Raw genomic sequence first — 26,462 nt, 5'->3', positions numbered from 1 at the left:
GGTTTTCATGGATCTCATGAACCGCGTGTTTCATTCATATCTGGATCAGTTTGTGGTGGTGTTTATAGATGACATTTTGGTCTACTCCAAAGACAGGGTTGAACATGATAAACATTTGCGGATTGTACTTCAGACACTGAGGGATAAACAGCTGTATGCCAAGCTCAGTAAGTGTGAGTTTTGGCTGGAAGAAGTTTCTTTCTTAGGACATGTGGTGTCATCGGAGGGTATCAGAGTGGATCCTAAGAAGATTGAAGCTATTGTTGATTGGAGACCACCCAGAAATGTCACAGAAGTTTGAAGTTTTCTGGGTTTAGCCGGCTATTACAGAAGGTTTGTAAAAGGATTCTCCATCATTGCATCACCTTTAACAAGATTATTGAAGAAAGCAGTTGTATTCCAATGGGATGATAGATGTCAGCAGAGTTTTGACACTTTGAAGAAAAAGTTGACTGAAGCACCAGTGTTGACCCAGCCAGTGTCAGGTAAAGACTTTGAGATTTACAGTGATGCCTCTCATATTGGGTTAGGATGTGTACTCATGCAAGACAGAAAAGTGGTAGCTTATGTCTCCAGACAATTGAAGCCACATGAATTGAATTATCCAACCCATGATTTAGAACTGGCAGCCATTGTTCTAGCATTCAAAGTATGGCGGCATTATCTGTACGGTGAAAAGTGTTACATTTACACAGATCATCAGAGTTTAAAGTATTTACCGACACAGAAAGATTTGAATTCAAGACAACGGAGGTGGATGCAGATTCTGGCTAATTATGATTATGTCATTAATTACCATCCGGGCAAAGCTAATGTGGTAGCTGATGCCCTTAGCCGGAAATCATTGTTTGCTTTAAGAGCAATGAGAATTAGCATGGAGTTGCAACAGCAGAGAGTTATTCTAGCACAGATGCAAGTACAGCCATCTTGGGTTCAGGAAGTTGCAGAGGCACAGAAGAAAGATGCACAAACAGCACTATGGGTGAAACAAGTACAAGAAGATCATGGTGGGAAATTCAGATTGGATAACAGTGGAGTCTTATTCTATGAAGACAGAGTTGTTGTACCACAGATAGGGGAGTTTAGACAAAAGATTCTGCATGAAGCTCATAACAGTCCATATACAATGCATCCAGGTAGTACCAAGATGTATCAAGATTTGAAGAAAGGCTATTGGTGGCCGGGCATGAAGAAAGATATCGGACATGTTGTAACAAGATGTTTAACATGTCAACAAGTAAAAGCAGAACATCAACTACCATCTGGGTCACTTCATCCAATAACAGTGCCAACATGGAAGTGGGATCATATCACGATGGATTTGGTTACTGGATTACCTCAGACGCAGCGGAAGCATGATGCAGTATGGGTGATCGTGGACAGATTAACTAAGTCCGCACACTTTCTACCAGTTCGGATGGACTATTCTCTGGACAAGTTAGCAGACATTTATGTTAGAGAAATAGTTCGACTACATGGAGTTCCATCATCCATTATCTCTGATCATGATCCAAGGTTTACATCGAAGTTTTGGGGTAAACTGCAGGAAGCATTAGGAACGAAATTGCATTTCAGCACTGCATTTCATCCTCAAACAGATGGCCAATCAGAGAGAGTCATTCAAATTCTAGAAGACATGATGAGATCATGTGTTATAGAATTTGAAGGCAGTTGGGACAGATATGTACCTCTCATGGAATTTGCCTACAACAACAGCTACCAATCAAGCATCAAGATGGCACCATATGAAGCATTGTATGGTAGACCATGTAGAACACCTGTGTGTTGGACAGAACTGAGTGAGAAGAAGATTTTGGGTCCAGATTTGGTTAGAGAAACAGAAGAGAAAGTGGAAATCATCAGAAAACGGCTGAAAGAAGCAAGTGATCGACAGAAGTCTTATGCTGATTTAAAGAGAAAGGATATTGAGTACTCGGTCGGTGATAAGGTATTTCTGAAAGTTTCACCATGGAAAAAGATCCTAAGGTTTGGACGAAAGGGTAAGCTTAGCCCTAGGTTCATTGGTCCATACGAGATTGTTGAACGTGTAGGACCATTAGCCTATCGCCTAGCGTTACCTTCAACCTTAGATCGAATTCATAATGTCTTTCACGTATCCATGTTAAGGAGCTACAGATCAGACCCATCACACGTGTTATCAGCAGAAGAGATTGAAATTCAGCCGGATCTCACTTATAAAGAAGAACCAGTTCAGATCTTAGCCAGAGAAACTAAGGAATTGCGGAACAAGAAGATAGCCTTGGTGAAAGTTCTTTGGAGGAATCATAAGACAGAAGAAGCAACTTGGGAATCTGAAGACACCATGCGACAACAGTATCCGCAGTTGTTTACAACAGGTAAACTTCGGGACGAAGTTTTTATTTAGGAGGGGAGAATTGTGACATCCTACTCCGAGTCGAGTCTTAGCATAGAGTTGAGTAGTCGAGTTGAGTCGAGTTGAACCAAACCCGGTTGGGGTAGAATGGGTTATTAAGTGGAGTTACTTGATTGAGAGAAAAGATCAAGCATATAGGTGAGGATTGATTTGCATTAAAAGATTGAGCTTGGGTATTAAGTTGTAGCCTGTTTACAATTGAGGTACCATTTAGAACTTTTACACACAAATCCCTTGATTTTTGATGGCCTACCCGTGCATACTCATTTTCACTTTCCCATTTTCATCTTTATCTTCATCTTCTTCATTTTCTTCCTTTCCTCTTCCACCTTACTTTCAATTTTAATGGTAGTCAAGCCTTAACTTCAACTTCTCTTTTATTCAAGTAAGTAAACCTTTTTGAAGTTCATAATTGAATCATTTGGTGTTATTATTTTAGAATTCATAAGAATTCTTATTTATAGGTGAAGGGAGTTCTAAGAGTGTAGAGAAAAGAAGTTAAAGAGGAGCTCAAGCTTTTGGAGCAAAGGTTTGATATCTCTTGTTATTTTTCATTTTCTTTGCATGAGAATTGTGTGGTGTGTTGCTATGAGACAAATCTTGCATCATGTTGAGTGGGAGGACTGGTAATGGTGAGAAAACAGGGGAAAACAGGGGAAGTATTGAATAAATGAAGTAAAGAGTGAGTTTATGTTGAAACAGGTTTTGCTGGAAATTTCACCAGTAACTTCATCTTGATTTTGACCCCATTTAGTGATGGAATTAGGAAGTGTCATAGAAGAGTTATTTGTTCCTCTATGTGTTAGCTTTACATGGGTTTTTGAATCATCCAAATTGGAGTTGTATATTGAGAGATATGACCAAAAGAGTACAGACAGTGCAGGCTAAAAGCGCGCGCGCGAATTGCATGACGAGTTCGCGTTGCCTTCTCGCACTCGCGAATTTGAACTACGCGCTCGCGACTTTCACCTGAAACTCTCTGACTCTCATTTAGCACATCTCGCGCTCGCGACTTTCAAGTGCGCGCTCGCGACTTGTGCTCGTAAACTCTCTGACTCTCATTTGGCACATCTCGCGCTCGCGACTGTGAAGTGCGCGCTCGCGTACTTGGCCCTTGGCCTGTAAGCGCTCGCGACCTTCATCGCGCGCTCGCGAATTTAGCCTGAGAACTCACTGTCTCTCATTTGGCACTTCTCGTGCTCGCGACTTTCAAGTACGCGCTCGCGACTTGTGCCCGATAACTCACTGTCTCTCATTTTGCATTCTACGCGCTCGCGACTTTGAAGTATGCGCTCGCGACTTGTGTTTTCATGCATTTTTGGACTTCTTTTTCAATGCAATTGTATTCCTTTGCTTCACTTATATGCCTCCAATCATTTTAATATCAAATACAACATTAGAACATGTATCAAAACAACATGCAAGCATGCAAATGATGTGAAATCAAATAAACATTATGAATTATGAAGTTATGAACTATGACTATGATGTTGTGTGCTATTATTGACATACCAACATTATGCTCCATTGAGGTTAGGTAGAAACCATGTAGATAAGGCTATGTCGCGACATAGGATAGCAGATCTGCACCTCATACAGTTTGATACTCCGGCTACAGGCCGTTGAGTGGATATGATTATATGGGCCATAGCAGCCAAGCATACAGTATTCATCCAGTTTCATACAGTTTTCTTATCACTTCGGTTTCACTATAACCTTATGGAGCCATACAGATATCTTGACATAACATTTCATGAATTATACAGTATTATAAACAGTACAAAAGATAATCAAGGTATCATGAAAGTATCATAATGTGTAAGCTTATATGCGCCATATATGTTTACATGGTTCTTTCTATACATGTATGTGTTTAATTGTTTCTTTATCTGTTGAGATATCCACTGAGATTTTGTTGTTTTCTCTGGTTTCGTTCATGAAGTCAATGTCCGATTTAGAGAGGGCAGTAAGGAGATCATCATGATATTTTTTTTTCTTGAGGTATAAAACCTGGTGGTGCGTTCAAGGCGTTGTTTAGATTCCCATACGAAAAATTAGGCTGATTCCTCAATCTGTTATCATAAGAGTTAGAGTACGGGTAATTCTTCCTTCCTTGATTCATCACATATTTTACTTGTTCCAAAGTTTATGGGTTTAAAGAGTCTAGCATGCATTCTCTAATCCCATGTTGCCCATTACAGCTGTCACAAACTTGCATAATAGAGTTGACAGGGTTAGTAGTCAATAAGTCCAAGTTTCTTACCATATTATCTACTTTGGTATTGAGTGCTGTAATGGCATCTATCTCATAGACTCCTGCAGACTTCTTTCTTTCGGAGCTATTTTGGTAATGACTATTGCTTGCCATCTCTTCTATCAGGTCATATGCCTCATCAATTTCTTTTCTTTCAAAAGATCCACCTACAGCTGCATCTAGAGTGATTTTAATGTTAGGAGATAATGCATTATAAAAAGTTTGTACCTGTAACCACTTAGGCAAACTGTGATGTGGGCACTTTCTCAATAAGTCCTTAAATCTTTCCCAAGCTTCGTACAAACTCTCTTGATCATGATGGATAAAGGTCATTATCTCATTGTGCAGTTTTGTGGTCTTTGAAGATGGAAAGAATTTTGCTAAGAATTTTTGGGCTAATTCCTCCCATGTTGTAAAACTTTCAGCAGGGCATGATTGTAATCAGGATCGTGCTTTGTCTCTAAAAGTTAAAGGGAAGAGTCTTAGTTTAAAGGCATCCTCGGTAACACCATTTTTTTTGAAGGTATCGCAAATCTCCAGAAAATTTATGATATTGGCGTTAGGATCTTCACTAGGTAAACCTCCATATTAAATTGAGGTGGAAAGCATTTGGATAATTGCAGGTTTAGTTTCAAAATTATTAGCTTCCACCCTTGGTATAGTGATACTCGAGGTTGTTCCATTGAGAGAAGGTGTTGTGTAATCTTGCAAGGTGCGGACTTGAGGTTGAAGTCTAATCTGAGGGTTAACTTCATCGTCCGTGTTTGCTTGCTATTCTGGTTTGTTCTCACGTGCTCTTCTAGCAGCGTTGTTCTTACGACAAGTCTTATCAATTTCTGGATCAAAGATCAAGGGTTCAGTCCTACCTGATCTTCTTTGCATAAACACCTGAAATAATCTTCTAAAAAAATTAAATAAAAATAAAAATAAAAATAAATGTCTAAATTAATAATAGGGTAATTAGTATTGATATTGATAATGACAATCCCCAGCAACGGCCGCCAAAAACTTGACAGTGATTTTTCGCAAGTATACGAAAATCGCAACAAGTAATATAGAATGAGTAGAGTATCGTTTCCACAGGGATTGTATACTAAGTACCAAAATTATGTTAACCTATTATTATTTAAACGGCAATAAGGGGAATTATTTTAAGAAATTTAAAATAAATAATTAAAAGAGAACAAAAATAAATCAAGCAACAGTATTTGAAGAAAAGAAATCAAGGATTTAAAGGTACTAGGGATTTTGACTTCACTTAACTCTATCCAATTTATTTTATTAGTTCGTTAATCAATTTTAATTGTTCAAGTCGGGGAAACAAACCTAAAATCACTAACAAGCTCTCTCGATGTTTTGTTAGCTATTTTAATCCAATCTAATTACCTAACTTCCAATAGCGCAATCAAACATGAATTAAATCATTAAGTTTTATGGTTTGTTTTGTGAAAACATAACCTAAGGTCATTAACTTATGAAAACCCCCATGAGTCAAACCATATAGCTTCCGCATCAAGTTATTATTCTCGTGTAATTTATTACCTTTTTCATATCAAAAACCCTTCCTCCGATAGTGATTAATGAAATAAATCAATCCATGAGAGAAACTCTGTCTGAAAGCATTAAGTTCAATGATAAATTATACTTTGAACAAAGAAAAACAAATCTAATATTATAAATTGGAAAAGAAATTAAGCTACATCAAATCCCTAGTATGAGAATTTAGTTCGACATAGTATTTAAATAAAACTCAATAATACTTGAATAAAATTCCATAATCAATTAGAATAATGAAAAAATAAAAAAAGTTTAAGAGTTTAGAGATAAAAACTAGGCAAAAAACGTGGATGGCTTCCTTGTTTTTTCGCACAAATCTTGAATGCTTCAGGTCTTTAAGAGAGAGAAGAACAATAGAACAAGAATTGTCAAAAATTGGAGATATCTCTACAATGAATGCTCCTCTATTTATATAGACTTCCTGGGAGAAAATCCGACTTCGTTTAGGAAATAGAATCCTTATCAAGTAAGAAATCTTTTTGGAGATAGGAAACTGTTTAAGCTTGGATTTCTTCTCAATTAGGACTTTTCATCTTCCTAAATAGATCTTGATTTGTACGTCAGAAAAATATCTGAGGTGGGCTCATGTAAGTTATAGAAACTGGCTAGTGTTCTCGATTCAAGACAGCACCTAATTTAGCACGGGCGTGCTGTTTTGCACGGTCTAGGCATGCCAAAGTCTGAGTTCTAAGGATGGTTCAGCACGGGCCGTGCTTAGCGACACGTCCAGAGAAGAATCTGTGGCATGGGCGTGCCCTATAGCACGGCTAGGGAGTGCTAGGCTCTGAGTCTCCAGGATGAAATGCATCACGGGCGTGCTTAAGCAAGCACGCCCTGAGGTCCTCTTAGGCATGGGCGTGCCACATAGCACAGTTTGGGCGTGCTAGAGTTTGAGTCTCCACTTGATTTTCCTTAAGTTCAGCACAGGCATGCTAATGTGCACGGGCAGGCCGAGCTAAAGTCTGAGTGTTTTGCTTTATTTTGCTCTTTTCTATGCAAAAACTCTACAAATTTCTTTAAGATCAAGTGGATTATGATTCAAGGACGCTTTACACAAAAACATAGATAAAACTGGAAATAAAAACTAAAAAAAATGCTAAAAATCCTAATAAGAACTATATTAAAAATACTATAAAAAATAACACTATCAATTACTATGTTTGGTCTTATAATTGCAAAAAATTATGGAATGTGATCATTCCTTTTTTATGTATGTAAATATATAATGTAATTAGCATACCATCACTATAACTATACCACTCCACCATCATCACCACCACTGCAATTACTACCTCCCCACCACCACAACCAACACACCACCTCAACCCCCACTTAACAACTATCACCACGTTATTATTAATACAAAAGAAAATTTTGAACCAAAAACTATTTATTATATTAAGCTATTAAAGACAATTTAGATTTATAAATTTATTTAGACTAAAAAATTAAAAGAAAATATCAAGAAAAAATATAATATAACAAAATAAAAGTTAAAGTCATTAAAAATTAATTTTTTTCATATATTTTCGTTGAATAAATTAAATTACAATAAAAAATTAAAAGTATATTGATGTTTTTAATGATTTTTCATTCTATTCTTCCATTCCTACAAGAGGGTAACAGTAGATATTTTGATTCTTTGGAAGTGTATGTAAAGAGGTTATAAACACAAGTTGGGCAAATTGCAAACTCAACTTCAGTCTTATCAAAAGGGAAATTACCTAACCAACACAATTAGCGGTATCCATCTTAGAAGTTGGAGAGGTAATTCTTGATGAGAAAAATTAGAGAGTGCTTGAGAAGGAAGTTGGTCCTTGCACAAATAATAAGCTAAATTTTTCTGTTGCATAAGTCCACTAATCCATATAAGTTGCCAATTCCTAATTCATTGCATGTAAGGATGATTTCATTTTCTTTTAAAAAAATTATAAACGTGTCCTTATATTATATCAAAATTAACTAGTTTGTCCTCATATTTTTAAAATGCATTATTTCGTCTCTATATATTGATTCCATCCAACTATTCTGCCATTCTGTCAATAATTTCAATTTTTACTGTTAAATTTAAAGAAAAAGACCAAAATACTCTTCTCTTTCTTGATTTTGTTTAATTAGATTTTCAGAAGAATGATGGTTCTAGATTTACAGCCTCTGAATGTGAGAACAGGTTTACCTAGAATTGGTGAATTTTCTAGATATGTATCATTCAATACTTTACTCACTGCTTCTTCAACTTCCTCAATAAATGCTTCATCAGATTTAGGCAAATAGATCAGTATACATGATAGATAAAAAGAATTTATCTGCAGAATTTTTCTTTTGGGTATAATGGGTTCAGTTTAGGATTTTTTTTCACTTTCCAAAAAGACATGATTAAGAAAGTGTGTTGTTTTTGTTTCTTGATTTGCTTTTCTTTTTAAATAATGTGTTGGGCTTAAAGGAATTAACAATGTAATAGGCACTAATTCATCTTGATTTCATTTAACTATGGAGATATTTCCATTGATTAGGACACGTTTGTAATTTGATTCATCGATTCTTTTGTGAATAAAATTAGGATTCACCAGGTTAATTATATTTATTTTCTTAATCATTTGATTTTTAATAATGCTAATAATATTTATAAGTTTAGAATAATTAAATTAATTAGTTGTAATATTTTTAGTAATTAATTTAACATTTGTTTTCGAATAATTTAGAAGGTTCTTGGTTTAGCAAACCAAGACAACATCGTTATGGGCTTGAACTCAGCTTATAAAGTTAAGCTTCAAATATAGCAGTTCTTTATTTAGAGCTCATGAGGTCAAAAATTGAATTTTTAATTTAATTAAATTTTGAAAATAAAATTATTGCATTTCTTAAGAGTATTACTTTTTTGGGAATGTTATTTTTCTTTTGTAAGAGAAGTTAAATAAACTATTTTATCATAAGTTAAGTCAATAATATAAATTAAGTAATTTTATATATTTTCCTTGTCTATCTATAATCCAACTGGGAGTGAGCAAGAGCGTTTGATCAAAAAATAAAATGAATAGACCATTTTGGTCCGATTCAATTATTTTTTTAATATTGCCAGTTGGTTTGATTAGCAATAACCATTCTGTTTTCGGTCCTAATTTGATTTTATATCTAGTTATCTGAACTAATTTTTACACTCAATATAGATGACTTAGTTCGAAATAGCTGAATAAATCTAAATTGATCTGATTCGATTCTATACTGAACTAATTTTTAAAGATCCATACAAGTTTAGTTATTATATAAATCATAAATGCATTCAATGAAATTGAACGAAACTAATTCGGTTCGACTAGATTCAATTAGACGGAACCAGCAGACAAAATTATTAAAAGTTAATCCAAATAAGTTAGGAGACAAAACCACCGTGCAACGAGCAGAGTAACGTGATCAAAACCTGATATCTTGGATCACAAGGCAATATACAACTATTGAGTTATTAGTCAACCGCTTCATTAGTTGTAATTGCTCTGTAAAAAAAATATTATTTTTTATCTTATAATATAATTTAAGCTTAGGTGAATTTCTTAAAACAAAAAAGAAAAATAAATATCTGGTTTGCAAAATACATACTTTGATTCACGATGTTTTTTTTTTTTCTTTTTTTTTTAGTATTGAGAATGGGAGATTCAAACCTAAATCTATTAATAAGTCGTATATGCACTTACCAACAAGTCATGTCTTGGTGTGCTAATTCACGATGTTTTGAAATTAGTAATTTTACTAATTAACTAAAAATATTAATTAAAAGAAAATATTAAAGCTTATATACGTCGTATAGATTGAAAATATAAAAATATAATTTGATTTTTAAACTCTAGAGGCCAAAAAGCAATCTGATTTAAAATATTAAAGATGACATGCAGAGGAAACAAATTAAAAAAAGTTCAACATTAAAGATTAAAGATAGAGAAAAAATAAATCACAGATTTATAATTACGAATTGATGAAGCATTGAGGGATGGTTAAATTTTAAGAAATCAAAATTATTAATTTTATGATTTTTGATTTATCAAAAGAAATTATTTACTTTCTAAGATGGGGATCTACGTATATATTACAAATTATAACAAACCTTGTTTTAGTTAACTTTTCTCAATGTTTATATATAATATAATATGTTCTTAAACCTATTAAATTAAAATTTTTAACTTGCCAATGAGATGGCGGTCTAGCTGGTCTCTGATTTGAAATTAAGGGTTTCCATTGTCTTCGGCAAAATTAACTATTTCGATAGCTGTTAGTTGTTTTAATAGCGTTTAGCTGTTTGAGTCGCTTTTTATTAAGCTAAAAGTTAAACGTTACATGAGTTAACTTTTCATAAAATACTACATTAACCTCTAAAAATTAGTTTAAATAAAAAATAATATTTAGTATTTTGACCAGTTAAAAGGCTAAAAGTGACTTAAAAAACTGTTGCCGAACACCGTTTTAGTAGTTGTTAGCTGTTAAGAGGAAGTAATATTTCATAATTAGTTTCTTTAAATTCTATCGGGTTATTTGTTTATATATATAGCATTACAAATTAATTATATAAAAGTTAATGTATTTTGTAAAGATGGAAGCAAAATATGAAAGTTAATTATATGTAAAATAAATGTTATATATTCTCCCCAAAGATGATGCAAAATGTGAAATTAAAGGAAAAAATATGTTGTATTTCTTTCAATTGTGTTATATTTTTCAACCTTTACTCTACTATATATATACAAAAAATTGTTACAATATAGGAAGTAATCTAAATAGGAATAAACCTAAATTAGAAAACACAATTTTTACACTAATTAGGAATAAACGTAAACTAGAAAACACAATATTTACTTTAATCACAAAGATTTCAACATTCCCCCTCTTGGTGCATAGATATTACTCATGCCCAACTTGCAAACTAAAGGATGAAACAACTTGCTAGGCAATCCCTTTGTGAACACATCAGCTAGTTGCTCTTTTGAAGCTATATAGGAGACACTTATAAAACCTTCATACTATCTTTTTTTTATAAAGTGATGATTAATCTCTATGTGTTTAATTCGATCATGCGGGATTGGATTTTTTTTGAGTATAATGGGTTCACTTTTAGGATTTTTTTTCACTTTCAAAAAAAGACATGATTAAGAAAGTGTGTTGTTTTTGTTTCTTAATTTCCTTTCCTTTTTAAATAATGTGTTGGACTTAAAGGAATTAACAATGTAATAGGCAGTCATTCGTCTTGATTTCGTTTAACTATGGAGATGTTTCCATTGATTGGTTCAAGAGATATATATGATAAAAAATGAAAATGTAAGAGAGATTTAGGGTTATTTATGTCCTTTCACAAGTTATTTAATGAAAAAAAAATTGAATTTTTTGACAGAAAAACAATAGTTATAATAATAAAAAAAAATAGAAACAAAATAGTATAGAGACAAAATAATTAATTTTAGCATAATATAGGGACGCGTTTATAATTTGATTCACCAATTCTTTTGTGGATGAAATCAAGATTCACCAAATTAATTATATTTATTTTCTTAATCATTTGATTTTTAATAATACTAATAATATTTATAAGTTTAGAATAATTAAATAAATTAGTAGTAATATTTATAAGTTTAGAATACTGCCAGTTGGTTTGATTGGTAATAACCATTCTATTTTCGGTCCTAGTTTGATTTTATATCTAGTTTACCGAACTAATTTTTACATTCAATATAGGTGAATCAGTTCGAAATAGCGGAATAAATTTAAATTGATCTGATTCGATTTTATACTGAACCAATTTTTAAAGATCCATACAAGTTTGGTTATTATATAAATCATAAATGCATTCAGTTAAATTGAATCAAACTAATTCAGTTTCAGATTCAATTAGACCGTGCGAAGAGACAAGATTATTAAAAGTTAATCCAAATAAGTTAGGAACAAAACCACCGTGAAACGAGCAGAGTAACGTGATCAAAACCTGATATCTTGGATCACAAGGCAATATACAACTATTGAGTTATTAGTCAACCGCTTCATTAATTGTAATTGCTCTGTAAAAAAAAAAAAAATTATTTTTTATCTTATAATATAATTTAAGCTTAGGTGAATTTCTTAAAATAAAAAAATAAATATCTAGTTTGCAAAATACATACTTTAATTCATGATGTTTTTTTTTTTTTAGTATTAAAAATGGGGAATTCGAACCTAAATTTATTGTCAGGTCGTATATGCATTTATCAAATTATGTCTTGACGTGCTAATTCACGAGGTTTTGAAATTAATAAACTAATTAATTAAAAGAAAATATTAAGGCTTATATACGTGGTATAGATTTAAAAAATAAAAATATAATTTGATTTTAAAACTGTAGAGGCTAAAAATGCAATCTGATTTAAAACATTAAAGATTACATGCAGAGGAAACAAAAAAAAAATTCAACATTAAAGATTAAAGATAGAGAAAAAATAAATCACAGATTTATAATTACGAATTGATGAAGCATTGAGGGATGGTTAAATTTTAAGAAATCAAAATTATTAATTTTATGATTTTTGATTTATCAAAAGAAATTATTTACTTTATAAGATGAGGATCTACGTATACATTACAAATTACAAATAAAGAACAAACCTTGTTTTAGTTAACTTTTCTGAATGTTTATATATAATATAATATGTTCTTAAACCTATTAAATTAAAATTTTTAACTTGTTAATGAGGTGGTGGTTTGACTGGTCTCTTCACTTATGTGAAAAATGAGATATCTTGAGTTTGAGTTTTTTCAATCACAATTATTTTCACAAATTTAATAAGCTCTTGGTAACAATTTTTAATCATTGAGTTGATTCAAATTCAAGCCACCCGAATGATTTATGATAAAGTGGTTTGACATGATTATTATTTTTTAGATTTTAATTATATAAAATTATTGTTATTTATTTTCATAAGTAATTCTTTTGTTTTAGAATTATAGTCCCAGTTTTCAACGTAATAGCTCCATTTGTACTTCTAGAAATATTTCTTTAACTTTTCCACAATGCTTTTTTTTTTTTTTATAATAATCCGTGTGAATAATACTGATTGAATTTATTAAATTGTAAAAAGTTTTTAAAATAAATTAACTATGAAAAAAAAGGCAAAAATAAAAAATAAGACAAAAAAAGCTAATCTAATTATTTTTAAACTGTGTGAAAAAATCTGGGTCCATAAGTTTGAAAGGAATAAAGGCCAATTTGATCTTAAATTTGTTTAGGAGGATCAAAAGGTCATATTTGAACTTTTGGGTTAATTTAGCATTTGAACTTGTATAAAATGGTTAAAAAGATCTAATTTTACTTTTTAGATCAATTTAACGACTGAACTTATTTAAAATGATTAAAAAAAAAAAACTATATTTGATATTTTGAATCAATTTAACTTTAATTCTTCATTGTACTTAGAATGTGAAAATTATTATATAAACATTTATTAAAACTGTAGTTGAGATTGAGCTGACTAATTTATTAAAAAATTAATTAATTATAAAATATAAGAAAATGATATATGATGTATATTGTATCTCTCTTTACCTTGATTGATGACTTTAAGCTTATAAATATATATTAATTTGAAGATTTTAAAATTAACCTCTATTACAGGATTATCGCTCGTGAAATCTATGCATTTTTCATGTTGAATAAATGAAAGTTATAATGCATGTTTATAAATTTATTATATTACAAGAAATGATGTTCTTATGGATTTTAAATTTATATTCATAAGTGCTGAAAAAAATTTGATATGAGTGTTCTTAGTATAAGACAAAAAGGGATAAAAGATCAATCATGTTAAATTAAATTAATTATTAATTTATAAAAATCAAAACAAATTCAAGGGTTAAATTGATCTAAAAAATAAAATCAGATCTTTTTAATCATTTTATACAAGTTTAAAGGCTAAATTGGCCTAATAAATTAAATCTGAATCCTTTTAATCTTGCTAAACAAATTCAACAACCAAACATACCTTTATTCCAATTTTGAAATGGAGGGATTAGTTATAATTCCGTCACTTGATGCGTAGCTAAGTAGCTATAGTTATAAGTAGTGTTTTAAAAATCACATTGAACTTATTTAACTTGCTAATATAGGTTGTTGGTCTGATCCAATTTTTTGCTGCAAACTGAAAATGTTTTAATTTAAACAAAAAATTAATATTTTTATTAACTTATAACATAAAGATAGTTTTTAAAAGGTCATGGATTTTTTTCTTAAAAACTTGATAACAAATAAAAGGTACAAAAATTATAAATAAATAGTCTCATTTTTGAAAATAAATACAATTTAATTCTATTAAATACATTGTAGTACTCAAATGTTTTTATATGATATGTGAATGATGGATGATTAAAAATTATTATAATATTTTTTCTCGACCGTAAGAATTTTTATTAATTTGATGAGTTAAAACAACAATTACTCTTATTGTGTAGTCTTATTTCAGTCCATTGAGCTTCATAACGAATAAAAAAATTATCATAATATTTAAACTATTGTAGCTTATTTTTTGATGCTTTTTCTATTGTATTTAAAATTAGTAGTTATATATTTGATGACAAATGGTTTGAAAATATATACTTATGACTATATTGTTTTTCATTATAAAATTATTTACAAATAATTATAAAAAAAAACAAAAAGTAAAAAATTTGGATTGAATAGAGTTGATTCTCACTAAATCGGTTCAAGATCCCATTCCATTTTAAAAAACATTTTATGTAAGTTGAAGTATCATTAAATATAGTTTTAAAAGTTAAAGTGTGAGTCGCACCGAGATTTTTTTTTAATATAAAATTCAATTAATTAATTTATTCATATGGCGTTAAAAGGAGTGGCTGGAATAAGCGAACCGGCCTTACAGATTCCGACCGTCTCTTCAACATTTGAAAGACACCGTTGTTCCGTTAAAGAGGGAGAAAGACGGCACATTTTGGTTCGATTTTTATTCGAAAAATCAGACGCTGGAAAGACTAAATTGCCCTCACTTGAGCTGAAAATTCGACGGTTGATATTTTCAATTTTTCAGTTAGGAAAACGGAGAATAATGGTGGCGCAGTGTTGGAGTTGCTCTTCTTATCCAAAATCAACTTCTCTGTTTTCTCAAACCCTTTTGTTGGCTCTTTCAGATCCTAAAACCCGCCAATCTTACCGTTACAATGCCAATTGCAAGTACAGTTTTCCTCTTCTAAAAACGCCTAGAAACAGAAACAGAGAGTTACGTAAGAGTAAATTCAGTTGTTTTTGCCAACTGGGTCTCGAAGATATTGCTGGGATCGCTCACAATAAGGTTCTTTCCCTTTACATACCCAGAATTTCGTCTCTGTCATTTCTTATTTGAATTTAACGGTTTTGTTTGTTATAGGTATTGATAGCTGCTGGTGCATCAGCAGCCATTGGTCAACTCTCCAAGCCATTCACTTCTCTGCTTCTATATGACAAAGATTTTGATTTCAAGACAGCCTTTCAGGCTGGGGGCTTCCCTTCTACCCATTCCTCTGTATGTTTTTTCTTTTATACTATATGATTGCTTTTTCTTCTTATATGTTTTTTTTCAATGCCTACCCACTGCTAATTGATTTGACTACATATGTATAGGCTGTTGTGGCCACTGCCACTTGTCTTGCTCTAGAGAGGTGATCTGCACCCGCTATTGTATTTTTGGCCTTATTTCTTCAATGAATTTCAAATTTGAATGTTTTATGTGTAAGTGTTGTCTTTTATTTTATTGCAGGGGTTTCTCAGATTCAATTTTTGGTCTTACAATGGTTTATGCTGGCCTTATCATGTATGACGCGCAGGTATCAATCCTAGCTATATATATATATATATATTAAAAAATGCTGTAGTTTCATGAGAATTCCTTGTGATTTTGATGATTTCCTGATTCATACATTTGATTATCTTGCATCATGGAGTGGGATATGTTGCTTACATTTTGGTTTGCTTACTTGGATTTCTGATATAACCTAATATCTTTCTCCTTATGAACAAAAGTTATACTAGTATTATTCTTCTGAAGAATGAAGATATGCTGCAGTAAAATGTCAAATATGAATCAGGATCTAGGCTCTTTTTGGTAATTTATCAAAATTCTTTGCCCTTTGACTTTCAATTTTGATGAACAGTGTTCATTCAATCCCAATGGAGCACAAATATTTACCACTTGATGTGAATCAGTTACTGGAGTACACCTGCTAGATTAATTGGGAACACATTATCTAGCCTTTTGGAAATATGGGGGTTAATATCGTAGATATTACTGGAAATGATTTTGTGGAATCAATGTAGATTGAAGCGTGATTTAGTTGCAAAACTACTCTTTCTATCTGTACTTATTCTGGTAGATGACATGTTCCAGTCATGTAAAAAGCAGATTAGTTAGGTGTAACAAAATTGTGATTCTTGCTATGACCACATGAGAATGCATAACAGCGCTGCAGCCTGCCAAGCTAAGTGAAAAGTTCATTATTCAATCTTATCTCAGTAGTTGACTGGTTGCAACTGTAATTTGAGCTTGGTTTTTTCTTTTCTTAATTTTGGTCTTCCTTTTACTAATATCATTTCTCAGGACCATGCATCTTCTCTGGTGCTTTATTGGAATTTGCATTTTCCGTTCTTCAATTACTTATTCCTTTTTAATTCTTAAAGACATGTGTCCCAAGATCGCTTTGTATCTACGTCAACAACCTAAAGAAAACTTGGTTTCTTTGCTCCCTTTTCTTTGGCAGAAGAGCTGCAGACTTGTATTTCTTCAATAATGATAACATTGCTGGACTCCTTGTTGGCCTCTTCTTTACACTTCCATTCTTCTTCATTGATACCTTCAGTACTCATCTTCATCTAACTACCAATGTTCCTTGAAAGTGTTTCTCTGTTGCTTTTTTTTTGCCGATCTAATTTCAACCATGTTTTAAAAGTGAAAGCATGGGCTTTGCCACCATTCACCAAAAGATTGACTGCTGATCAGAAATGTGCCTCACAACATCTTTCTATAGCAATAAAAAAATTCTCATCCCATGCAGCTGAAATCAAGAAGCTGTTACTTAGCAAATTGTTCTTTAGCTGTAAGTTGTCCTCTGTCAACAACTTGGCTGCTAGCATGAAATTTTCCATCAGTCTGTATGTATAGCTCTAGAAAATAGTTGGTTGGGAGTTCTCAAAGTCTAGGGCAAGAAAAGAGTAAGTTGGGATAATTAACAAGTTTGATTTTGAGCTTGGGTTTTTTCTTAGTTAGGGAAAAAAAGTACTCGAGTTCCTTGAGGGAAAAAATGTTGTTTGATACTTGATTTAAATAAGCTGAGCAATAATGCTAATTATTCATATTGAGTCATTAATGCACACCATATACTTATAGTAGTTAATTGAAATAATTGAATATTATTCCTATATATCAATGGTTTTCCACTTGAAACTCAAATTCCAATCAAGCTTCATTTCAAATGAAGGTCTTCCTGCAATGGTTTGTCTAATAGCTCCCACACGCTTGTATTTGTATCAGTTGTCTCTTGAAGGAATTGATCCTACAAAAGACATCATCTTGCATCAAGAAAGTTCATTGTTGGATTACCAAGCTAAACATTAATTAGTTCGAATCGTGTTGGATTGAGTTTGAGATTAAATTTGATTGCCTTGTTATACTGAGGACTTGGTGTAATAAATAGGTTAAATAGTTAGACATTATGGATACAAATGTTTGCCTTGTACAAGACATTTGTCTGAAGGAAGATGGTTACTTTTGCAGGGGGTGAGGAGAGAAGTGGGAAATCATGCAAAAGTAGTAAACAAATTACTATCCAAGACCCCAGCCAACACAAGCCCAAGAGATGATTTGATTGATTCTCAACAGTTCACATTGTCCAAGGAAGGAAGGCCTCTTGCCAAAAAATCAACAAACTCACCTCTTTTACTTGAATCAGAAAATAAAACCAGGCAGGCAAGTCAGCTTCTGATATCCTCGAGCTTAGCAGCTAATGAAGAAGAAACAAGAAAAAATTTTAATACTTCAATTCCATTGAAGGAATCAATAGGCCACACTGAGGTCGAAGTTATAGCTGGTGCGTTGTTGGGTTTCTTTGTAAGCTTAGCAGTGTATACAGTTGTGTGATAACTAATTTAAATACTAAAAAACAAAAATTTTTCTTGTTCTAAAATTTTACACGAACAATTTATTGTAATCCATAATTTATTTTAAATAAAGAATTTATTAATTTGAATAATTACTAATTTAAGTGTTAAATTATTTTGTTTTTTTTTTTTTTTTTTTTTGTTAAGAATAAGCCTGGATTAGTTGATCTCATGGTAGGAACTGTAATTAAATTTGATATAGCCGAACTTCTCTGATTTGAAATTAAGGTTTCCATTGTCTTCGGCAAAATTAACTGTTTTGATAGCTGTTAGTTGTTTTAATCTTTTCATTAAACGCTAAAAGTTAAACGTTACACGAGTTAATTTTTTATAAAATGCTATATTAACCTATAAAATGCTATATTAACCTTTAAAAATTAGTTTAAGTAATGTGTTACTGAACATTATAAAAAGCAACATTTAGCGTTTTGACCAGTTAAAATTATTTAAAAAACTGTTGTCGAACACAACTTTAGTAGTTATCGGTTGTTTAAGAGGGAGTAATATTTCATAATTAGTTTCTTTAAATTCTATGGGGTTATTTGTTTATATATATAGCATTACAAATTAATTATATGAAAGTTAATGTATTTTGTAAAGATGGAAGCAAAATATGAAAATTAATTGTATGAAAAATAAATGTTATATATTCTCTGCGAAGATGATGCAAAATATGAATCAGTTTCATTTATATTGTATTGCAATTAATTTTTGTTTACAAAATGACATCTTTTTATGATACTAATCATTGAAGCACAAAGCTATAAACAAAAACAAAAAAAAAAAAAAAGCAATAATCAAAATTAGCTTATAAAGGGAGTGTTTTTGGCCTTGACATTCAGATAGTTTCTTATATGAAAAAATAAAACAAATGTTAATTCAGATAAGTTTCTTATCTGAAAAAATAAAACAAATATTATGAAATTAGTGGATGTCCTACATGGTTAGAAGTAGTTATTTGTAATTAGCGAGAACTCTACCTTTCTAATAATTTGTGTAGGATTCTATTTCTCCTATTAGGGTTCCACTTATGTACCTATATATATATATATATGTGTGTGTGTGTGGCTTCTCATCAATAATAATGATACTCTCGTATTTTTCCTATTCTCTCTGTTCTCCCTTTACTTTTCTCCCTAATTTTGTATTATTTTATAACACGTGACAGGTTTTTTCGCATATGAAATTGCAAATAAGTAATAAAGAGCGAGTAGAGTATTGTCCCACGAAGATTGTATATCAAGTACCAAAATTGTGTTAACCTATTATTATTTAAATGACAATAAATATAATGTATTTGAAAAATAAAAGAATTAAAGTAAAAACAATAAGAATGAGATTAAGCAAGAAGTTGTTAAAAGGAAATCAAGGTTTAAAAGATACTAGAGATTTTGACTTCACTTAATTCGATCTAGATAATCAATTTTAATTATTCAAGATGGAGAATTAACCCAAAATTCGCTAATAAGCTCTCTCGACGTTTTATTAACTATTTTAACCCAACTCAATTACCTATCTCTCAATGGCACAATCAAATGGAGATTAAATCATTAGGTTCTATGATTATTTAGGAATCCAAAAATTAAGGCTTTTAATTTTATGAAAACATCTCACGAGTCAAACCATCTAGCTCTCGCATCAAGTTGCTATTCCCATGAAATTTATTACCCTGTTCATATTAAAAATCCTTTTCTCGATAGTGATTAATGAAATAAATCAATCAAGGGGAGAAACTTTTCCTAGAAGCATTAAGATCAATAATAAACTTTACTCGAATAAAGAAAATCAATTTTAATATTATAAACTGGAATTGAAGTTAAGCTATATCATATCCCTAGTAAAAAGATTTAGTTCGACATAGTAAATAAATCAAACTCAATAAAATTTATAAGTAATCCCATAAAGAATAATAAACAAAAGAAAGTTTAGAAATAAAAACTGGTCAACGATTGGCTTGAGCGGCTTCCTTGCGCGTCCGTAATTATTGCCCTAGGTGTACCATGACGAGTGAAAATATATGTCTCGATGAAGTTAATCACACTCTTGGCATCATTGTTAGGAAGGGCAACAGCTTCCGCCCATTTAGAGATGTAGTCTATTATCACTAAGATGTATTGGTTAGAATAAGAAGGAAAAGTTCCCATGAAATCCAAACCCCAAACATCAAAGATCTCTACTTCAAGAATGTTGTTTAATGGCATCTCATGCTGCTTGGAGATATTTCTTAACCTTTGATAACGATTGAAAATATGAATAAAGTTAAAAACATATTTAAACAAGTTAGGCCAATACAAACCACTTTCTAGAACACGTGCCACTATTTTGTTTCCTCCAAAGTGTCCTCCACACTCTATTGAATGACAAAAACGAAGAACACTTTTCATTTCTACTTCTGGCACACCTCGTCTAAACATTTGTTCACTATAATGCTTAGACAAGAAAGGCTCCTCCCAATAATAATAATTAAGATCATGAAAGAATTTCTTCTTTTGTTGATAAAAAAGATTGGGAGGAGTGATTTTGCAAGCAAGATAATTAACTATATCCGCATACCATGAAGCATGCGTACTTGCTAGAAGGAGAAGATATTCATGGGGAAAATCTTCATTAATTTTCATCTCTTCTTGCCTTTCTTCCCCCAAATCAAGCCTGGACAAATGGTCAGCGACAAGGTTCTCGGTTCCTTTCTTATCACGAATCTCCAAGTCAAAATCCTTGTTAAAGAAGAACCCCACGAATTAGTCTAGGCTTTGCATCTTTCTTTTCTAACAAATATTTAATAGCTGAGTGATTAGTGTAAACTATTGTTCTAGCTCGAATTAAATATGCCCTAAATTTATCAAAAGCAAAAACAATAGCAAGGATTTCTTTTTCTTTGGTGGCATAATTAAGTTGTGCATCATTCAATGTACGATTAGCATAATAAATGACATGCAACTTTTTCTCTTTTCTTTGCCTAAGAATAGCTCCTATAACATGATCACTAGCATCACACATGAGTTTAAAAGGAAGGCTCCAATCTAGTGTAGCAATGATAGGTGCTGAAATCAATTCCTTCTTTAACCTGTTAAAAGCATTCAAACACTCTTCATTAAAATCAAAAGTAACATCTTCAACCAATAAATTATAAAGAGGTTTTGTGATCTTTGAGAAGTCCTTGATAAATCTCCTATAAAAACCTGCATGACCAAGAAAACTCCTCACCCCCTTCACTAAAGTTGGAGGTAGTAGCTTTTCAATTACCTCTATTTTGGCCTTAACTAACTCCAATCCCCTTTTCTGAGATTTTATGCCTTAAAACAAACCTTCACTAACCATAAAATGACATTTTTCCAATTCAAAACAAGGTTATTGTCTTCACATCGCTACATTACTACAGAAAAGTTATAAAGACAAGAATCAAAAGAAGAACCAAACACAAAAAAATCATCCATAAATACTTCAATGAATTATGGACATCATATACCTTTGCAAAGTCACAGGTGTGTTGCACAACCCAAAAGACATTCTCCTATAAGCAAAGGTACCATAAGGGCAAATGAAAGTAGTCTTCTCTTGATCCTCAGGAGCTATGAGTATTTGAAAATAACCTGAATAACCATCTAGAAAATAGTAGTAAGGATATCCTGTAAGTCTTTCAAGCATTTGATCAATAAAAGGTAAAGGGAAGTGACCTTTGCGTGTTGCTTTGTTCAACTTTCGATAATCAATACACACACGCCAACCTGTGACAGTTTTAGTAGGAATCAACTCATTATTTTTATTAGAAATAACTTTCATACCTCTCTTTGGAACGACTCGAACAGGGCTTACCCAACTACTATTTAAGATTAGATAGATAATGCCAGCATCCAAAAGCTTAATAATTTCAGCTTTGACTACTTCCTTCATATTTTGATTTAATCTCCTTTGATGCTCAATCATATGCTTGTAGTCTTCTTCCATCAAAATTTTGTGCATGTACACACTTGGATTGATCCCCTTGAAATCTGAAATCAACCACCCTAAAGCTTTCTTATGCTTTCCGAGAACCTGCAATAACCTTTTCTCTTGATCAAGTGATAAGTGAGAAGAAATAATAGCATGAAAAGAATTGTTCTCACTTAAAAATGCATACTTTAAATGGGAGGGAAGTTGTTTTAGTTCTTGCTTTGGTGGTTCACTCGCTTCCTCACTTTTAATGCTTTGAACATTAATGTTAATATCACCTTTATCAATGGTTAATTTATCTTTAACATGTAAGGTGTCCTTTACACAATCATCAATTACATCAATTTTAAAACAATCATTATAATCCATAGGAAGCTTACAAGATTTAAGAACATCAAAAACAACTTCCTCTTGACCTACTCTTAAAGTTAACTTACCTTCAAAGACGTTAATCAAATCTCTTGCAGTTGCAAGGAAAGGTCTACCAAGGATTAGGGATCCTTCTTTATCTTCATTGGTGTCAAGGATAACAAAATCAACAGGAAAAATAAATTTACCTACCTTGACGAGCACGTCTTCTACAGTTCCTCTTGGATATTTGATTGATCGATCTGCCAATTGTGGAGACATCCTTGTTGGTTTTAGCTCTCCCATCCCTAGCATCTTGAAAAATTCATAAGACATAAGATCAATGCTTTCACCTAAATCAGCCAAAGCTTTTTCAAAATCAAGATTTCTAATATTACAAGGGATAGAAAAACTTCCTGGATATTTTAACTTTGGAGGCAATTTGTTTGAATGATTGCATTATACTCCTTTGTTAACATTACCGTTCTTTGATCATCGATCTTCCTTTTCTTGCTTAGGATCTTTTTCAAGAATTTTGCATAACTGGGCATTTGAGCAAGAGCTTCAACAAAATGGATGTTTATTTGAAGCTTTTTGAACACATCAAGAAACTTGAGGAAACTCTTATTATCTTGTGATTTCTTAAGCCTTTTTGGAAAAAGGAACAGGTGGAACATAAGGTTTTACTTCCTCTTTTTCTTCAAGATCAATGATGGGGATCTTTTACTGTTCTTTCTTTTCTTCCTCCTTCCTAGGTGGATCCTCCAATTGTTTGCCATTCCTCAAAGTGATAGCTTATACCTATTCTTTAGGATTTTTCTTAGTGTTACTATGTAACATACCTTGAGTTCTTGAGGCCATCATGTTGGAAAATTGCCCTAATTGAATCTCCAAGTTCCTTATCGCAGCTTATTGGACTTTATAATTTTCTCGAGTTTCATTCATGAAATCCATATGAGATTTAGACAAAGCAGTAAGAAGATCATCATGAGTCTTTTTCTCTTGAGGAGGAAAACCTGGCGGTGCATTCAAGGTGTTGTTTGGATTCCCATAAGAAAGATTAGGGTGATTCCTCAACTTGCTTTCATAAGAATTAGAATATGGGTAATTCTTTCTTCCTTGATTCATCACATAGTTGACTTGCTTCACAGTTTGAGGATTTAGAGTATCTAACATGCATTCCCCTATTCCATGTTGCCCATTACACCTATCACATGCTTGCACAATAGAATTAACAGAGTTAGTAGTAAAAAACAATCCAACTTCCTTACCATATTGTCCACTTTGGCATTAAGTGCGGCAATGGCGTTAATCTCATAAACTCTTGTAGGCTTCTTCCTTTTAGAAGTGTTTTGGTAATGGTTATTACTTTCCATCTCTTCTATCAACTCATATGCTTCATCAATCCCCTTTCATTCAAAAGATCCACCAGCAACTGCAACTAAAGTAATCTTTATGTTAGGAGACAATGCATTATAAAAAGTTTGTACCTGTAACCACTTGGTTAAGCTATGATGTGGGCACTTTCTCAATAAGTCTTTGAATCTCTCCCAAGCTTCATACAAACTCTCTTGATCATGGTGGGCAAAAGTCATTATCTCATTGTGAAGCTTTGTGGTCTTTGAAGATGGAAAGAATTTTGCCAAATATTTTTTCCATCTTCTTCCCATGTAGTGAAACTTCCAGCAGGGCATGATTGCAACCAAGATCGTGCTTTATCCCTTAGAGTGAAAGGGAATAGTCAATTTTATGGCATCTTCAGAGACTCCGTTTTGCTTAAATGCATTACAAATTTTTAGAAAATTTGTGATGTAGGCATTAGGATCTTTACTAAGCAAACCTCCATATTGAATTGAAGTGGACAACATTTGAATAATTTGCAGGTTTGATTTTAAAGTTGTTAGCTTCCACCCTAGGCCTGGTGATGCTTGAAGTGGCCCCATTAAGAGAAGGAGTCGTGTAATCTTGCAAGGTACGAATAGGAGGTAGAGCCCTTTGAGCGAGCAGAATTTGAGTGAGTGGATTTAGTGGATCCACTACATCTATTGGTTCTGCCATGGTGGATTGTCTTCTTTGTTCCCGACCTCTTCTTGCAGCGTCGTTTCTTTGGCAAGTCCTTTCAATTTCTGGATAAAAAATCAATGGTCCAATGCTATGAGATCTTCTTTAAATAAAACATCTGAAATTTCTTGTAAAAGAAAAAAAATTAAAACAACAGAAAATAAATGTTTAAATTAATAATAGGGTAATTAGTATTGATTTGGTAACGCCAATCCTCGGCAACGATGCCAAAAACTTGATAGGCTTTTTCGCAAGTGTACGAAATTGTAGACAAGGAATAAACAGCGAGTAGAGTATCGTCCCACGAAGATTATATACCAAGTACCAAAATTGTGTTGACCTATTATCATTTAAACTACAATAAAGAGAATGTATTTGAAAATAAAAGAATAAAAGTAAAAACAATAAGAATGAGATTAAGCAAGAAGTTATTGAAAGGAAATCAAAGTTTAAAAGATACTAGAGATTTTTACTTCACTTAATTCTATCCAGTTTATCCTATTAGTTTGATAATCAATTTTAATTATTTAAGAAGAAGAAATAACCCTAAATTCGCTAATAAGCTCTCTCTATGATAATTCAGGACTCCACAAATTAAGGCTTTTAATTTTATGAAAATCTCCCACGAGTCAAACCATCTAGCTTTCGCATCAAGTTGTTATTCTCATGAAATTTATTACCCTGTTCATATAAAAAATCCTTTTCTCAACAGTGATTAATGAAATAAATCAATCAAGGGGAGAAACTCTTCCTAGAAACATTAAGATCAATAATAAACTTTACTTGAATAAAGAAAATCAAATCTAATATTATAAACTGGAGTTGAATTTAAGCTACATCATATCCCTAGTAAAAAGATTTAGTTCGACATAGTAAATAAATCGAACTCAATAAAATTTGTAAATGATCCCATAAAGAAAAATAAACAAAAGAGAGTTTAGAAATAAAAACTAGTCAACGATTGGCTTAAGCAACTTCCTTGAATCTTGCACCAACTTGAGCACTTGAAATTTTAAAGAAAGATAAAACTATGCAGAAAAAAATCAAACAAGAGATAAATATAACCTAGCTCCTCTCTCTCTTTAAATAGACTGAAATCTCCGAATTTGATTAGGAAATAGAACCTCTAATGAGGAAGAAATCATTTTGAGGTAGAAAACTGATTAGGCATTGTATTTCTTCCAATTTAGGATTCTTCCAGTGGCTTGATAGGATTTAAACTTGATTGACATGTCAGAAAAGTATCTCACGCGGGTCCATGCAAGCGGCAGGGCTAAAATTGACGTTTTTGACCCAATATGAAGTCGGGCAATCAGCACGGGCATGCTGTGTGGCACGTTCTGGGCGTGCTAGGCTCTAATTCTTCAAGGTGGATACAACATGGGCCGTGTTCAGGTGAGCACGCTCTTGGATCGCCACTTCCTTGTAGCACGGGCTTGCTCTTTGGCACGGCTTGGGCGTGCTAACTGTGGGTCCCGTATACATTTGGCACAACCCAAGAGGGGGTGAATTAGATTTTCTAAAAATAAAAAATTAATTTTCCAAAATAAAATCAGAATTCTATTGTAGTGAAAATAGAATGCATTTGTGAGAGCAAGTTAGCAAGATTAGAACTTCATCACAAAGCTCAATGCAAAAATTAAAAAGACTTTGTAAAGAGCAGCAATTGATTAGAACTGCTTCACAATATCTTAAACAATTTCAAAAATACTTTATGAAGGAAAGTTATTACGTTTTGAACTACTTGATAAAGTTTAGACAAATATTAAAGA

At 32.2% G+C, this 26,462-nt stretch overlaps 2 protein-coding genes and 2 non-coding genes across 4 annotated transcripts; 3 read left to right on the top strand and 1 right to left on the bottom strand.

The window, feature by feature from the left end:
* Nucleotides 1–4,893: 4,893 nt before the first annotated feature.
* On the top strand, nt 4,894–5,000 carry LOC119371038 (small nucleolar RNA R71). The gene has a single exon (XR_005178597.1). It is a non-coding gene; the product is annotated as a small nucleolar RNA R71 (small nucleolar RNA).
* Nucleotides 5,001–15,093: 10,093 nt separating this feature from the next.
* Nucleotides 15,094–18,443, top strand: LOC105632403 (Acid phosphatase/vanadium-dependent haloperoxidase-related protein). The gene is made up of 5 exons (XM_012214777.4): nt 15,094–15,514; nt 15,590–15,724; nt 15,823–15,860; nt 15,959–16,025; nt 17,969–18,443. Exons 1-5 carry the CDS (start codon nt 15,272–15,274, stop codon nt 18,329–18,331), a joined length of 846 nt encoding a protein of 281 aa, XP_012070167.1. The 5' UTR covers nt 15,094–15,271; the 3' UTR covers nt 18,332–18,443.
* Nucleotides 18,444–20,276: 1,833 nt separating this feature from the next.
* LOC149493288 (uncharacterized) lies at nt 20,277–23,490 on the bottom strand. The gene is made up of 6 exons (XM_089715459.1): nt 23,472–23,490; nt 22,077–22,982; nt 21,818–21,977; nt 21,283–21,415; nt 20,905–21,065; nt 20,277–20,580 (listed from the first exon to the last, which is right to left on the bottom strand). The coding sequence occupies exons 1-6, from the start codon at nt 23,488–23,490 to the stop codon at nt 20,277–20,279; spliced, it is 1,683 nt and encodes a 560-aa protein (XP_089571585.1).
* Nucleotides 23,491–24,135: 645 nt separating this feature from the next.
* On the top strand, nt 24,136–24,242 carry LOC119371037 (small nucleolar RNA R71). The gene has a single exon (XR_005178596.2). It is a non-coding gene; the product is annotated as a small nucleolar RNA R71 (small nucleolar RNA).
* Nucleotides 24,243–26,462: the final 2,220 nt, after the last annotated feature.

This window comes from Jatropha curcas, chromosome 10 (genome assembly GCF_041381405.1).
Source record: "Jatropha curcas cultivar XTBG-Jc1 chromosome 10, XTBG_Jcur_1.0, whole genome shotgun sequence".
In the NCBI taxonomy this organism is placed as follows: Eukaryota; Viridiplantae; Streptophyta; class Magnoliopsida; order Malpighiales; family Euphorbiaceae; genus Jatropha; species Jatropha curcas.
The sequence above is the reverse complement of the archived record's forward strand: the minus strand, read 5'-3'. Positions and strand labels throughout refer to the sequence as shown.